This window comes from Brachyhypopomus gauderio, chromosome 1, assembly GCF_052324685.1.
Source record: "Brachyhypopomus gauderio isolate BG-103 chromosome 1, BGAUD_0.2, whole genome shotgun sequence".
In the NCBI taxonomy this organism is placed as follows: domain Eukaryota; kingdom Metazoa; phylum Chordata; class Actinopteri; order Gymnotiformes; family Hypopomidae; genus Brachyhypopomus; species Brachyhypopomus gauderio.
The window spans coordinates 25640735-25656816 of NC_135211.1; the positions used below are offsets into that span (position 1 = coordinate 25640735).

The 16082-nt window shown below is 41.0% G+C and overlaps 1 protein-coding gene across 3 annotated transcripts in view; it reads left to right on the forward strand.

Annotated features, from left to right (window-relative positions):
* Positions 1 to 5302: 5302 nt before the first annotated feature.
* The window catches only part of poc1a (POC1 centriolar protein A), a 54905-nt gene continuing 44125 nt past the window's right edge, over positions 5303 to 16082 (forward strand). For 2 of the 3 annotated variants that reach the window (XR_013130835.1, XM_077005392.1), the window contains exons 1-7: positions 5304 to 5866; positions 6756 to 6840; positions 6930 to 7101; positions 10003 to 10182; positions 10765 to 10872; positions 11018 to 11133; positions 12645 to 12778. Coding sequence is in view for 2 of the 3 variants with exons in the window: in XM_077005392.1 (XP_076861507.1) it covers positions 5831 to 5866; positions 6756 to 6840; positions 6930 to 7101; positions 10003 to 10182; positions 10765 to 10872; positions 11018 to 11133; positions 12645 to 12778 (831 nt within the window). In the remaining variant the exon portion in view is untranslated. Of the gene's footprint in view, positions 5867 to 6755; positions 6841 to 6929; positions 7102 to 10002; positions 10183 to 10764; positions 10873 to 11017; positions 11134 to 12644; positions 12779 to 16082 lie in introns of all 3 variants that reach the window. The other variant, XM_077005407.1, reaches the window with a different exon arrangement.

Here is a 16082-nt window from a genome sequence, read left to right on the forward strand (position 1 = left end):
GTGGGGTTCGCCAGATGTCAGCCCATGTTATGACTCTGTGGATGATATCTTCCCAGCGAGTCCAAGCTCCCTCTTTTGCCTGGAACACCGCCTTGATGATGTAGAGGTCCTGCACCACTTGGGAGACCTCTTCAACTACCATGGCCTTCCTCTGTTCCCTTGTGGCTTTGGACCACAACTGGATTGGTTGCCCCCAGCCTAACCCTGCCAGACTGACTTGGACTCTTCCAAGAATCTCCTTATGTTGTAGCCTGGAGACCACTTGGTCCACTTCCTCCTGTGCCTTCCACTTCTGCCCAGTACGGACGGTCACCGCTGCTCCCTTCACTGCTTTGTCCCTGGCCTCCCTCAGGTCAAGGACAAGGCAAGTCTTCTCCTGTCTATATCCTGTGCTGATGGACTTCAGAGGGAGTTGCAGGACATTCGTGCCAAAGAGGCCGGTGTCTAAGAAACAGCTAGGTAGTCCCAACCACATTCTGATGTACCTGTTTGAGATGCTGTCTAGCTTGCTGGTCATGGACGATGGGATTTCTCCCACTTTCAGTGGCCACATCACTCGATGGAAGAGAGTGACATGGTAGCACCATACCTTCAGCTTCCCCGGAAGTTGTCTACTATCGATCCTGGCAAGGCCCTCTCTTAACTGTTTCTGTTCCGTCCTCCCCATCTGCCTGTCCGATAACTCTGGTGTATACTCTCTCCTAGAGACTTCGGAAGGGCTGTTCTGCTAGGAGCGGGATTTTCTCTCCTGCTGTGAAGACAGTTCTGTCTTCCCTCACCCCTTTCCTGATTGAGAGGCTCCTAGATTGCTGCCTTGATCGTCATCCTTGCCCAGGCTTTCAATTCATCAAATCGCTTGAGGAGTCATGCTGTACATGGAGCAGTTCGTAAGATGCTCGTTACGTCATCCATCTACCCTCTGAGCGCAGGGAGTTTTCCGCCTGTTGGGGATTTTAGGCCTCTAGTCACCTGCTCCAATGAATACCACTTCAAATGTCGCCACAAAGAGAATGGGTGATATGAAGCAGCCCATGGCAATTCCAACCTCAAGTTGCTGCCATCCCGTCATGATGTCCTCTGCTGTGAAGCACGTGTGGAAATTGGCAAAATACTTGCCAATGATGTCTCTGATGCATCTAGGGACGTGGAAGAACTCCAGAGCAAACTCTACCAACTTATGTGGGACTGAGCCATAGGCATTTGCCAAGTCTATCCATACCACGTGTAGGTTGCACTTCTCCCTTTTGGCATGCTGTATTTGCTACCATATTACAGATGCATGCTTACAGATGTGAATCGGTGAATCTCCCCATCCCTACTGTGGACAGTTCTTGTACATCTTGTAAGTCAGCCCGTTTGGTCCTGGAGCTGAGGCTGACCTTGCACTTCTGATGACCTTTTCAACCTCACGCAGCCTGGGTGGGGATGTGTCAAACAGGTTTTTTAGGGAGTCTGGATGTAGTATGTAGCCTGGTGAGCCAAGAGGTATATCTTTGGCTATGTCTGTGTACTGGCCGCAGGGCCGGCACCACGGGGGGGCGAAAGGGGGTGTTGCCCCCTCAGGCGAGGTGTTCCGCCCCCTCAATATAAATAATAAGACCCATTTATTTTACAACAATTGCTGTATGGCGCCCCCTCGCCCGCTCGACAATCGTCACACGCCGCCACCCAAGCGCTCAACAACTTACCAACTTACGTTCGCCAGACCCGCTCAACAACTTACGTTCGCCACCCCCCCGCTCAACAAGTTACGTTCGCCACCTCGAAATTTTCTGACGCCCCCTCACTGTATATGTCCTGGCGCCGGCACTGACTGGCCGTTGACGTACTGTTCTAGCTCCTCTTTCGAGATGGCGAGTTTGCCACTTCGCTTCTCGTCCAGCAGCTGACGGACATAATGGAACGGATCTTTGAAGAAATCTTTTCTTGCGTTCTCCTTCTTTCTCCGGCGCCTCCTGAGTCTCTCTGCCCAACGTTGCTTGGCAAGCCTTTGCTTGAGGTCATTCCATAGTGCCCTGAGGCCTTCCTTTTCCTCCGGGGCTGCTTTCCTCCACTTTTTTCGTAGCTGGCGCCTATTGGCTATGAGCTCCTCCATGTATCTCTCCCTCCATCCTTTCTATCTCTGAGCTGTGGCTCACCTGGTCCCACACACTCCAAATCTCCCTTTGCACTCCTCATAGCTGTTCTTACTCAACAAGGCCAGTTTCTGCTCAACTGTTCCTCGCAGGGAGTACTCTAGCACTTCTTTCAGGTTATCATCAAGTCTGCGCCACTCCACTCATCTTGGTCTTTTGTCCATGGCCACTTGATTTTTGTGCGCCTTTTTGGAGGTTTGCGCAAGCTTACTGGTGTGGCTCTTGGGGGACAAGTATGATGCTGTATGATGGTGGCTGATGATGCAGAACGTTCACGGCATGCCTTTTGCTCTTGGCCACGCCTCTTTGCCCGCCCCCACACAGAGGGTAAAACCAGAGCAAAGAAAAGAGAGAAGCGCGAAAAAAAATTATGAAAGTAAAATGTGAGACGCAAAGAAAAGCAGTGTGATGCGCAAACAAAAGAAAGAAATGCAAAATGGAGAAAGTATTGCAAAATAAGCAGCAACATAAAATGCGAGAAGCAAAAAAAAGCAGTGTGACGCTCAAACAAAAGAAAGAAATGCAAAAGAGGGAAAGAATTGCAGAAACAAAATAGGAACGTAAAATGCTAAATGCTAATCTTATATTTGCGATTTTGTTTTCTTTTCACCATTAAAGACCCTAATTTGACACCATACACTACTATACACCTGTGCACTGCTCAGCCTCAGCACGGCAGCAAGAGAACAGATGGACACACAGTCCTTTGTGTACACAAGGCACTTCAAATCTCAATCACTTTTTAAATCATTTTGACCAAGAGAAAAGGCACATGGCATCTGTGGCTAAAGCTCTAAAGAGGATTGACGCTAAGCAGTTCTTAGGTTCAGCATGAATGAGTCCTGTGGTTTTTTTTTGTGACCTTTACAATGAACTATTCCAATTAACAGCTACAGGTAAAGAAGTAAAGAAATTTTTTCAATGACTTCCTTCTACAAACTGTGCTTTTGTTAAGTTAAGCTATTCATTACAGTTAAGGAACAATGAACCATATTTGTATTAAGAAACAGGAAACAATAAAAGCTTCTTTCTCTAAAATATACAAACAGTTCCTGGTTATAGGTCATACAGACTACAGACTAATGCTTCTTAAGATGTGAATAAGCAGACATCCTGTGTACATCTCATTACATAATAAATGATAATTTTAGATTAAACTGTTTTAATATCATATCGTATATTTTTTGTAATAAGATGTTACATATAGCGATATACTCGTCTTACTTCCTTTTTAGAGTTTTACTGACACCTATTCAAACTTTTCCATCAATTTACTTTAAGGACAAAGATGATCGTGGAGACGTTGAGCCTTATGTATATTTTACTCACTTGCCACCTGCAGCTCATTGTTGCCACCTAGTGGCTACATGGATAAACTTTAAAAAATAATGTCTTTGTGCTTTTAATTTGCTTTTGAGCGATCAGTTTCGTTTTGTAAACCATAAATGTATACCTGTTAATTTCTTAATTAATCTTAATCTAACATTGAGAACTTGGTCGGTATAAAGAAGCACTTCCCCTACCGATATCTCTATTGCATTTGGACTGCTACTTGTAAATTCTATGGGAAAAGATAGTGATAATTTTTTTTTCTATGGCAATTACCTATTATAAGCAAGTGTCTATTAAACTGTTAGTGGAATGGTTTATTTTTTAACAGCCTATAAAATTACATTTACGAGTTATTCATAATAAATAGGACGTTTAAGAAACGTCACCGCCTTATGGCCATGTCATCCTGAGAACGTCTGACCTCGTTTGACCTGAGGAGATCAGCAGGGTTTGGCCCGTTTAGTAGCTGCTGACTGGAACTCGTCTGGAAAACTGGATGCTGTAGGCCTACGCCTTTTTCTGTAGACTTAATTTGAAATGCAATTGCATTGTTTTTGGTTTTATTTTAATACGACAAAGATCTGTCGCTTTTCTTCTAGTCACAATCAAAAACATTTTTTTTATAATCGAAGATACAATAATCAACAACAAACAGGATCTATAGCCTGTTTCATAGTCCTGTAGTCTGATTATGTATCATAGTCCAGTAAGTCTGGTCATATATCATAATGATCATGTCCCATATATATATATATATATATATATATATATATATATATATATATATATATATATATATATATATATATATATAGATAGATAGATAGATAGATAGATAGATAGATAGATAGATAGATAGATAAAGTTATTGTATGTAGAGTCCGTGTAGTGTTTTGATCAGTCCGTTTTCCTGTGACCACTCCTCCCCTGCAAAGAGGAGTTGTACAATCCGATGGCATGAAGGACAAAGGAGTTTTTAAACCTGTTGTTCCTGAACTTGGGAAGGAGCAGTCGGTCACTGAACAGACTCCTCAATTGCTGATGACAGTGTATGACTGGCATCGTCCATAATGCAGCAGCTTGTCCTGTAACATAGTCCTGTACTCTGATCAAGTATCATAGTCTGTTCCATTGATATTACATAGGCTATATTTTAGCAATTTGGCTGCACTATGTTTTTTGAGGTTTGGTTGTTTTCAAAAACCTGCAGTCTATTTGCCATATATTCCTAGATGGTTCTGGTTAGGGTTTATAAGACAATGTTAGGGTTTGTTAGTTAGGGTTAAGGTTTCTTAGTTATGGTTAGGATTTATTAGTATTGTTCAAAGGTATTGAAACAACCAAACTTGTTTGTTTGTTTTGTGGACCATAACCAACTTTTGTACAGACCTTTTTATTTTCCTTTGTATCCTAACTTTTACAATCATGTCCATAGTATAGTATTCATAAAGAGAGCCCAATACATCTCTGGATTTCACATGGAACAAATGCAGTGAAATCCATACGGTATAATGCAGGGAGTTGAGATGTAGGCCTGTGTGACAGCTGGAAGTCCCAGGTTACCTAAGAAGGGAACAGTGATGGAGAAGAGCTTTTTCTATTTGAATCGTTGCGTGAATGGAGTGTGTATAAGAACTGCTCATATTGCAAACTCCTGCAGAGCCAAACGGGGACACACTGGGTGGAAACGATGATGACTAAGTGTTGTTAAAGTTGGTTTTATCCCGTAGATATTGAATATTTAATCTTTAGTCATATTATGCCACTCGTCCAGCGTTGAGATCTGTGTGAAAGTTTAAAATAAGACAGGACCAAGTGCGACAGTGGACGGGAGAATGATTTACAATTTAAATGTAACCACTCCATGAACTCTAGCCGTCCTCCTTTTTATTCTAAGAATGATATAAACAAAACATCTAAAGTTGTTCTTCCACACTTACGTCACATCCTGTTTAGTGTCCAATCCCTGGTCCGAGTTAGAGCCCGTCCCACGGTACTTTGCGCGAGATGGAGCGCGTAAAATGAAAAATCTGTTTGTTGTTATTAGCTAGCAAGCTTAGCTAAGTAAGCGTCTTAGCAACGGTGGTCTGATTTGACGAATCTTTGGTCTTGTTCGAAATCGTACATTTGTACATTAACACTGGGTAAAGCTGAATGGGTAGTTTTTTATCTAAATATCAGACGAAGAACTAAACAGTAATGTTGTTTTTGTAACGTGATATCTAATAGAACGTCAGTTTATAGATACAAATATCTTATAAACCAACTAGCTAGCTTCATTGCTAGGATAGCTTGTTGGCTAACGTAACTAGGAAGATAAAAATTACCTTCTTTTTTATTTTTAATAACGATATTTCGACCTCATGAAAAGACGTTCAATGAAAATGACATGCGCTTTGGTGAGTGTTAATTACATCAGTTAGCTGCGTTGACAGCTATCTTGGCTATTTTAAGTAACTAGATAGATATCAAACTAGCTAGATAACAATCCAGAGAAATTAGCTAAAGACTTTTTTATTAATATCATATGTCGAAAAAAAGGTGGTCGATAGTTGATAATTAGTTAATTTGTACATGCACTTGGTAGCTACTCATACAGAGCACTACACAACACAGCTCCTGTGTATGTCGCTGACCTGCTCCACCCCTACACTTCATCACGATTACTCAGGTCAAACAACCTGAGTTTACTGTCTGTGCCACGCTCATGTCTAAAGACTCGTGGAGACCGAGCATTTAAGGTGGTTGCTCCAAAACTGTGGAACACACTTTCTCCACATTTAAGATCAGCTGACACTGTAGATACTTTTAAAAAACAGCTAAAGACTTTCCTTTTTACGCTGGCGTTTAGTTAGTGGTGGAGGTTGCAGCCGTTGACCTTGTACACTGTATTTTATTTCTGTTTTATATTGTGTGTTTTTGTGTCTTTGATTTATTTTATTTTATTTTCCGTTGTAAAGCACTTTGTGGCTTGTGCCTGTGAAAAGTGCTATATAAATGTATTTTACTTACTTACTTACTTACTTACTCACTTCATTCATTCGCATAGGGTATTATTTATGTGGACTTAATTTTGCATGCCTATTACTACTTGTTTTTATGTTGCACCTTCATGCCGAAGCAAATTCCTAGTTTGTGTCATCCTGTTCATTGACAATGGCAATAAAAGTTTTCTGATTCTGATTATAAACACGTAACATAGCTAGCTAGCTTAACTACTGAATGTGTTGTAGCTGAAATATAGCAACGCTGTGGCGTCTGATATCGGCGCATGTGTTATCTTTTCAGGAAGACCCTACTCTTGAAAGACACTTCAAGGGCCACAGAGACGCTTTAACAAGTGTTGACTTCAACTGTAACGTGAAACAAATAGGTATAGCAATTTTAAAGCCAGTGTCTCAAACATAGTTCTGGACAAATTAAACATGATCGTGGTGTAATTATTGTGTGTTTTAAATCTAGCAACAGGTTCCATGGATTCGTGCATAATGATCTGGAATTTAAAGCCACAAATGAGGGCGTATAGGTTCGTGGGACACAAGGATGCAGTGATGTCTGTCCAGTTCTCTGCTTCAGGTCATCTGGTGGCCTCAGCATCCAGAGACAAAACGGTCCGTCTCTGGATACCCAGTGTGTAGGTCCAACTTTTCTTCCCTCTTACACATATTAATATGTATTTATCTATTAAATGTTATTGTGTATAAAATTACTAAACTGCACATGCGTTACCAAGTTATGACAGCAGATGGCAGAAAATATATTCTATTCTCCGAATACTCTCTGGGATAAAATTAGCAGTTTGTCAGGTGTGTGTTTGTTTGTTTGGGGGGGGTTCTGTAATGATTAATGTGAATTCTTTATTGTCATTCTATGCATTCACAGTAATCTATTATTTTATTTATTATGATGTTCTTGGAATGGGAATGAGTTATTGGATAGAAAGCTTTTCATTCATCAATGTTTTGGTCTGCATGTGATTGCAATTGCTCATGTAAAAGTGTGGGTTTCTGGCATGAAGAAATGTTTTTGACAGCGTATTCAGGGCTGGAGCTCGTATGTTCTACTGCGCTCTCTTGTACTGTCACAAGGGAAAAACCTGAGTAGAGGAAATGGCGGCAAAATAGACTATGAATAATTTAGCACATTGAAGTGGGATTGTGCTTCCACAAACTGTCCAGGCATTGTATATTAATGATGTATAAGGATGACAAAGTAATGGCTGTTTAACAGTACTTTGTTGATTTGAATGCTAAGTTCATGGCATTAGTTCTCAATGTGGGTCCTTGGTCTTACAGTGGTAGAGAGACTTTCCCTAAGTGATGAATTCCCTAAAATTGGATGTAAACTTTTAAGAATCACTTTTATACACTTGGTCTCCATAAGCAATGAGACATTGTAGTAACATTTACTTTTAAAAGTCATAATTTATTAGAGATTAAATTAAAGACTTTGACAAATAGTAGTGTAATTGTAAATACTGGTCATTGCTTTTTTGCAGTTGACCTGGTCAAGGTTGATAAGTTTCGGCTGTCTTAAATCTAGGGCTGTGCAAAATGTGGAATGTTGCAAAAATATTGTTTCAATATATATTTTTAAACCCATCATGAAATAGTGGGTAGTGTGGTATGAAGAGCTTGGTAATTGAGGTGTGAGTTAGGGCGGTTGACAGAGAAGTTTAACTCCGAAAAGGATGTTTCTGTTACAGCATCATTATGTCTTCATTTGTAAGGTGTTGTTGCATTGAGCTCCCATTTATAGTAGTAAAAAGTGATATTTACCACCAAAATGTAGCAAAAAAATTCATGAACGAGATTGCTTAATATTTAAAAAATACTTTCTATAAAGTGCAGCTCACAAGAGATGACAAATTGGATTGCTTTGTAGTCATGGTCCATCATGCAGGGCTCCCAGGTGGAGGCAGCCATGTTTAGAATAGATTAAGTATAGAATATCAGAAACACCCAGGCCACTAGGTGTCAGTGTGGCTGTTTCATAATGTAAGGAAGAATCACTGGTAAAAGTTACTTATTGCTTCTTGAACTTTACTGTACACCCGCCCTGGAATGAGTCAAGATGCTCAGCATAGTGTATTCCAGTGTACACCTGCACTGGAATGAGTCAATATGCCCAGCCGGGTGTATTTCAGTGTACACCCGCACTGGAATAAGTCAGGATGTCACAAGCAGTAAATAACAAGATAAATTTATATTAAGGCCCTGATTTACTTTCAGTTTACATGGAGAAATGTTCAATAAACTTAGTTGTGCAAACCTGATAATACCAAGAAAAAAATGTGACCAGCTAATGCATCTTAGTTTTTCCAGTAAATCCAAATAGCCACAACCTGTGTAGTCTTTTATAAGGGCCTGAGAGTCACAGAGAGCGAATGAGGATAAATCAGTGTGCAGCAGAACACTTTCTTTTTTTCTTTCTTTTTCTCCCATTTGTGCAGAGACCTTGATGGCTTATATCCACTACATCTGTTCATTATTTTAAGAGTGACATGATTTTTCAAGTACGTGGTAAATGTTATGCTGCCCTCCTCTTTAATGCTTAGACTGGGATTGTGAAGGAGTTTCTCTATATTTAGTTTCATGGTCCTTGAATCAGGTCATATCTACGAAAGCTTTTTCGACTGTTGTCTTTATGCAGTGATGGTCTCCAGTGACTCACATCGAATACTCAGTGTTCCAGTTGCACCAGCTGAAAGAAGACAAACCCTCCGCCCCCTAAATGTGACTAATATTCACTCAAGTCTGTGTCCTCAGTTGGAGAGGAGCTGAGTGTGGGTGTTAAATTAAGTCTGTTCTCCTGTAGGCTTGCCGTTGTTCTGATAGAGATTTTTCCAAAACCATATAAATGACTGAAGGCAAGGTGACCTTTATGTCATTTAAAAGCATGCCAACTCTGCTGAAGGTTGTTATTATCAGATGTCTTTAAGCAGTGTTTGTAATGATCTCACTCATTTCAGTAATCAAATGCTATATTACCAAAATTAATATATTTTGAACTTGGCACACCACTCTTCAGACTTTCAGGGATGGAAACTTGTTTATGCTGTCTATCAGATCTGGAGCTCACTTGCATGTAAATGCATGGACTACTGAAAATGGATCCTTACGCCTCTTTGAATCATGTCCATTGACAGTGTCATTGAGGGTTTTCTCAATTATCCTAATTGAATTTAATCTTGGCCATTCATCAGAATGCTGTTGACTAGTGTGCATATCCTTTATCTTCACATTCAGATATCTTGTGGTTACTGGAATATGAAAACTATAAAATCTGATCATAAAGCCTTTTAACAGGGACAATATGGGAATATGATATGACATTTTTATTATTTTTCTTATCATCTCAATGTTTTTTAGACTGAAATATATTTTCTATTAATCATTGTACACTTGGTAACATTAAAAATTTGTATCTTTTGTTCTATATTTTATCAGTATTGAATTGTAGCAATTGCAAATGTTTTCTCAAATGCAGTTACTTTACCCCACCTTAATGTTTTATAATTCTGTCTTTGTCTCAGGAAAAGTGAATCCACAACATTTAGAGCCCACACTGGAACGGTCCGGAGCGTCGACTTCTCCAGCGATGGGCAGACATTAGTGACTGCGTCTGATGATAAAACCATCAAAGTGTGGACAGTTCATAGACAGAAGTTTCTCTTTTCTCTCAACCAGCACATCAACTGGGTGCGCTGTGCAAAGTACGTGAAAAGATGAATGGATGGATGGATGGATGGGATAGGGTAGGTGGGTAGGTAGGTAGGTAGCACAATATTTAGGTGTAATTACTCATACCATTATATATCTTTAGTTTTGTAGGGTAATTGCAGCACACAAATTCTGACATTCAAAATGCTAATGAAAGAGCATTTGAACAGGAGCATTTAAACAGATCTGAAGCACAAGGTGTTTCTGGAATTCTGATGCCACCAAACTATGTGATTTCAATATAACCACACACAGTAAGAGCTGTAGCAACCTGCCTTGGTGTAAAACTAGGCTTGGCATGTTCCAAATGAAGAGCAAATTTGAAAATGTCAGTTTTCAGCTAATTAGCCTTTTGGTCATATTTTATAATTATATAAACCATGAAAGCTTATACGACCTTGTGGGGTACATTTACATGATCAGGAATACTACATTATTAGCAAGCTTTCTGCTGAATAGAAACTGTTTAAACTGAAGCAAAGTATGTACAGTTCAGAGTGTAAACTGAAGCAGAGTATATACAGTTCAGAGTAAAATGAAGCAGAATATGTACTGTGTTTTTGTCTTTCTCTCAGGTTTTCACCTGATGGACGATTAATTGTCTCTGCAAGTGATGACAAGACAGTAAAGATCTGGGACAAAAATAGCAGAGAATGCGTTCACTCGTTTTACGAACATGGCGGGTGGGTATTACCCCAGTACTGTACAGAGAAGTCAGTAACTTGTACCTTTACTGTCATCATATTTGGATATGATTGTATAATAGAAGCCTTTGTGATGAAATGATTTCTTGGTGAGAAATTTATTATTATTTCTTGTCATTTTCAGGTATGTGAATAATGCTGATTTCCACCCCAGTGGTACCTGCATAGCAGCTTCTAGTTCAGACAACACAGTTAAAGTCTGGGACACCCGCACCAATAAACTTCTGCAGCATTACCAAGGTGAGCCTTCTACATTCTGCTGGCAAACAGTGGTGGACTTGTTTTACAAACAACTGATACAAACTGTTATCAGTCAGGTGGTTTTTGAAATGTTGTCTGGATATTACAGGTGATTGCAGGCTCATTTGCATTCATTACACCTATCTGGTGTCTTACTTATTTTAATAGGTTTTGTAAAATAGCAACATAGCTCATGCTTTTTTGCAACAATGCGTGCATCAATGAATTTATCCACATATTACAAAGTATCATGACTAAATAAAAAAAGACAGGCTATTTCAACTATTGACCTTTCATTGTGGGTTTTTGCATTCCTGGTCTTTTCATCGCTGGTCTCTCTCCACATGGTATTGTGTGTTAAAAAACTATTTAGAACTGGGATGAATATGGTACCAAGTTGCCATCTTACTTAAACAATCTCCATGGCTGAGGCATCTGAGCACTCAAAACTGGGCTGCATTAGAGGGTATTACCAGCTGACGTGTGGCCCGGAGGACTGATTGGAGCAGTTGTACAAGAGGCAGCCAGCCTGTGACTGCAGGGCCTGCCCACCAGATCACAATCACACACTAATAATGACGTGTCAGCCATGTCACACATAGACTGACATGTCAGTCCAGTGGTGTGACGTGGAGTGTTGTCACTTTTTGTCTGTAGTCTGAGGCATGACTGGGGAAAAGTAGGGCCAAAATAATGATAATAAAGTAAGGCCAAAGTGACCTTTAACTGCTGGAGACGACTGTAGTGGTGGTAACCCATCCGCCCTGCTGAGAGTCTGGCATTTAAAAGTTTGATTCTTTAAGAATGGCCCCTCCAGCTCTTCTGAATGTTAATATTTCAGTTCTTCTGTTACATGAAGCATGTGGATGCCTGGCTGTTGTGTCTTGGCAGCTATTGGATGTTGACACTTTCATAGCTGGATGAATAGACAAATGCCTAGATGAATAGCTGGAGCTTGACCTGGGTCTCCGCTCTGGGGTGTCTAGTACTACTAGACTTTACAGGTGCATTTTGACATCCGATATAAAGGATTACAGAGATGTCTTTGGTACCTGGATCACAAGGTAACTAACAAGGAAAGGATTGTTTATGTTCCACTGTTCCTAACATGATTGGAGTTCAGAATACTGCAAACATTTTCATGAAACTATTCATTTTTTGATCAAGCTGAATTTTTGTTCTTGTTTGCACTTACATTTGCCCTAATCTGTATGCAAAAACAAAATCTCTGCATAGTGTGAGACAATATTTGGAATTGTACTGTGAGTGTACTTGGCTTGCATTTTAACATTTGGAAATGTGTGTAACTGTACATACAGTTGGTTGGTGTGTTGACTGTTAGGGTTGTTGGTGTGTGTGCTGTGAGGGTGAAGGTGGTGCGTGTGTGTGTGGTATGAAGGTAAGGGTGAGGGTAGTGTGTGTGTCGTGTGGGTGAGGGTGGTGTCTGTGTGTGTGTGTCGTGAGGGTGGTGGTGTGTGTGCTGGTTCATAATGTTTCATTGTTCCTTCCAGTGCACACTGCAGCGGTGAATGCACTGTCCTTCCATCCCTCTGGGAAGTACCTCCTCACGGCCTCCAGCGACTCCACACTGAAGATCCTTGACCTGGTGGAGGGCAGGCTCGTCTACACACTGCATGGACACCAGGTGCCTCTGTCATACTCAGCCCTCTGTACACATGGCACATGTTTCATTAGGGTGTAATCAGGGAAATGCTATCACCATGCTTATTTAAATAGGTGACACTATCACAGTCCTGATTTAAATAGGGGACATTATCACACTCCTGGTTTAAATAGGGGACACTATCACAATACTAATTCAAACAAAGGACACTATCACTGTACTGATTTAAATAGGCGAATCCTATCACAGTACTGATTTAAATAAGGAACACTATAGCAATACTGACTTATGTAAACTTTCTTTTAGTCCCTTTATTGACATGAAACATTCATATCAAATCAGATTCAAATTTTTGACTCTTTGGGGGTGGGGGTAAGATATGTCACCCTTCCTCCGAGACACAGGCAGCCAGTTGCCACATCTTTTCGAGTTGTTGCTCATGCATGGGGACGAACGCACTCTGAGGACAGTGCTGTCCGTCCCCTTCTCATGCGTGAGCTCACGGACAGCGTGATTGGCCAGTGTTGCTGTAACTGACGGGACAGAGTACGCCACCCCTCCCTCACTGAGAGCACAGCCAGCTTTGCTCTCACTCTGCTGGCCAGAGTTGTGACTCTTGTTCAGGGCTGAGTTTTTATACCATCTCCAGTGTGTAGTTGTGATGTAACACATTAAATTCCTAGAAACAATGTACTGCACTTAAAATGTAAAAGTAACCTTTAAGCAAAGTCTTAAACATAATCAAGCTCCACATTCTGTTTGGCTGGACTTTTGTGTTTAGTGTGACTCATTTCATTGAATTTCATTGTAGAGAACTGGACTTCACTCTAGAAGTGATTGTCCATACCCATATGCACTCTGCACTAGGCAAGGAAAAATGTTTTTGGGGCCTGCTTAACTGACCTCTCTCCAAAGTATATTTTAAAAATTGAGTCATTGAGAGTCTTTGCAATGTAGTGACTCTCGGTGTGGGTGTGTGTGTGTGTGTGTGTGTGTGTGTGACAGTCCACTTGCTTTCCCTTCACTTTTGGGAACCCGTCTCTCTGGGAGGGAAGGTCATAATATCACTCAGCTAATCCGGCTCATCTAGACTGCATGAAAGATAAAATGTATATTAACCCTTGTTTCGTTCTCATATTTGTTTATTATTTCACCTGCTGTAGCACATCTGTGTTTGTCTGTAATTTCTTCTGTGTTAATTAATACGAGCTCCAGTCTGCTCAGCGTTTGAAATGAGAGTGAAGTTTGTACCTTTTGGTGTGATCCAAAGTTTCTGTCATTTTCTCTGGTTATCTGGAATATTACGTTGTTCTTTGTTTATCTGAAATATTAAGTTGTTCTTTGTTGTTTTATATGTTAATGATTGTTGAATCTTATATTTTGTGGTTTTGTAATTTGCCAGGATCTTTATATTATATTTAAAGAGATCACCTGCCATTATGTAAAAATAAGCAGTGAGATTTCTTTAGGATTCACATGAGACAGCAGATATATGGGTGAATTTAAAGGGCATGACTGTATAACATGATCCGTTGGCGTTCTACTGGCCTTGCTCTCCCAGTTTCTGCTGAAGTCACGTTTTATTGCCATATACATCTTCGCAGGAACTTAAGGTTAACCTACACAAGCCTTTTGTTTGATTTCTCCAGGAATTGTGTTGCATCACTCAATAGTCTTTCAGACTTCATTTGTGTAGTTTTACAGCCATGCATCTGTATCCTCACTGGTCATTACTGCCACCTCCGTTCAGAGATCCCAGCTCAGAAACGACCATGGTTACCATGGAATATCCTTCCCAGTGGCAACTGCCCAGTGTTGGCTCTGTGGAGCCCAGCAGGAGGTGAAGCCACCAGCGTGTGGTGTGCTAACCCAGCATAGCATGAGCTGTGCCTGCGGCTCAGTGTTGACGGTCTGCTGGGTTCGTGGACTTGTGAGACTGTCTGGCTGTGAGTTATTAGTCATCAGTGAAATGGAACAGTCTGTCTCTCCCATGTGTTGCTAGGGTCTGTGAGCTTTTTTTTTTTTTTTTTTTATGCAGTATATTCATTGGTGAAGCTGTGGACCACAGCTTTAAAGCTAAGCCTATGTAAGCAAGCATGGTCTCTACTTTTGAAATGTTTTTGTTATTTTGTTCCATATTTGACCTTGTGGCTATTCTGCTAGTAAAAAACAGTATGACAGTACCATCAGCCTGATGGGACAAACGTATATTAAAAAACTACCTGCCATGAGTAAAAACATACAGACAGAAAGAAAGAAGAGGAAGCAAATGTGAATGTTGAGCTGAAGTGTTTAATGAAAGTAACGAAAACTAAACTGAAAGTGGCCTAAGTACAACAGAATAAGCTAGCATAATGTAAAGGAGCATCTAATGGCGCATTTCCACTAGGGCCTGCTTGGCTTTTACATACGGTTCGATTCGCGACGGTTTGTGAGTGTTTCCATTAGTACCAGGACCCGTTTAGCCGGCCCCTTTGGGTACTTTTTTCGTACCGACTCGCTTGAGGTTCTAACCGTTCCGAAGCGGTACAGTTCTGTGACGTGGAAGAACAGCATGACACTGATTGGCCAGGGAGTGTCGTCACAGGTTGCGTCAGGAGAGCAACTCCTCCGCTATGCTATGGACTCCTCAGCCATTTTTAAAACCCAAGGAGCGAAGTCTGTTCCCTGGTCAAACGCCGAGGTACAAACCTTTCTGTTAATAATCAGCGATCAAAAAATCCAGGGCGAACTGGACGGGGCCACTAGAAATGTAAAGGCTTTTAGCGAGGTTTCCGCGCTAATGGCCACTCATGGCTACCAGCGGTCCGTTCAGCAGTGCCGGTCGGTCCAAGCTAAAAAAGCTTAACGCGATTACCGGGCGGTGAAGGACCATAACGGACGCAGCGGAGCAAACCGCAAAGACTGGAAATGGTTCCAGCAAATGGATGTCATATACGGTCACCGGCCAGCCAGTAACGGAAGAGAAAACGTGCTGGACACGGCGATGTCGGTGCTGGAGGCCACGGAGAATGGTGAGTGTATTGTGATTTCAGTTTTACTACTAGGCTCGTAAAAGATGTAATATGAACGTAATATGAACGCATCTATTGTAAACGCAGGAATTTAGAGCTGTGTTTGTAGTTAATGTTACCACCACAGTCACTACTGTACAATAGCTAGCTCTTAGCCTTGCTAGTTGCTAGTTAGCTATAGCCATAGCAGCGATGACGTGCTACACATTTTGTGCAGTTACGCTATATCGTTGTTGCTTTCACGGGAATGCTTGTGTTTAATATTTGTTATTTTTTACGTTCAAGATTCCCCTTCCACTGACGAGGCGAGC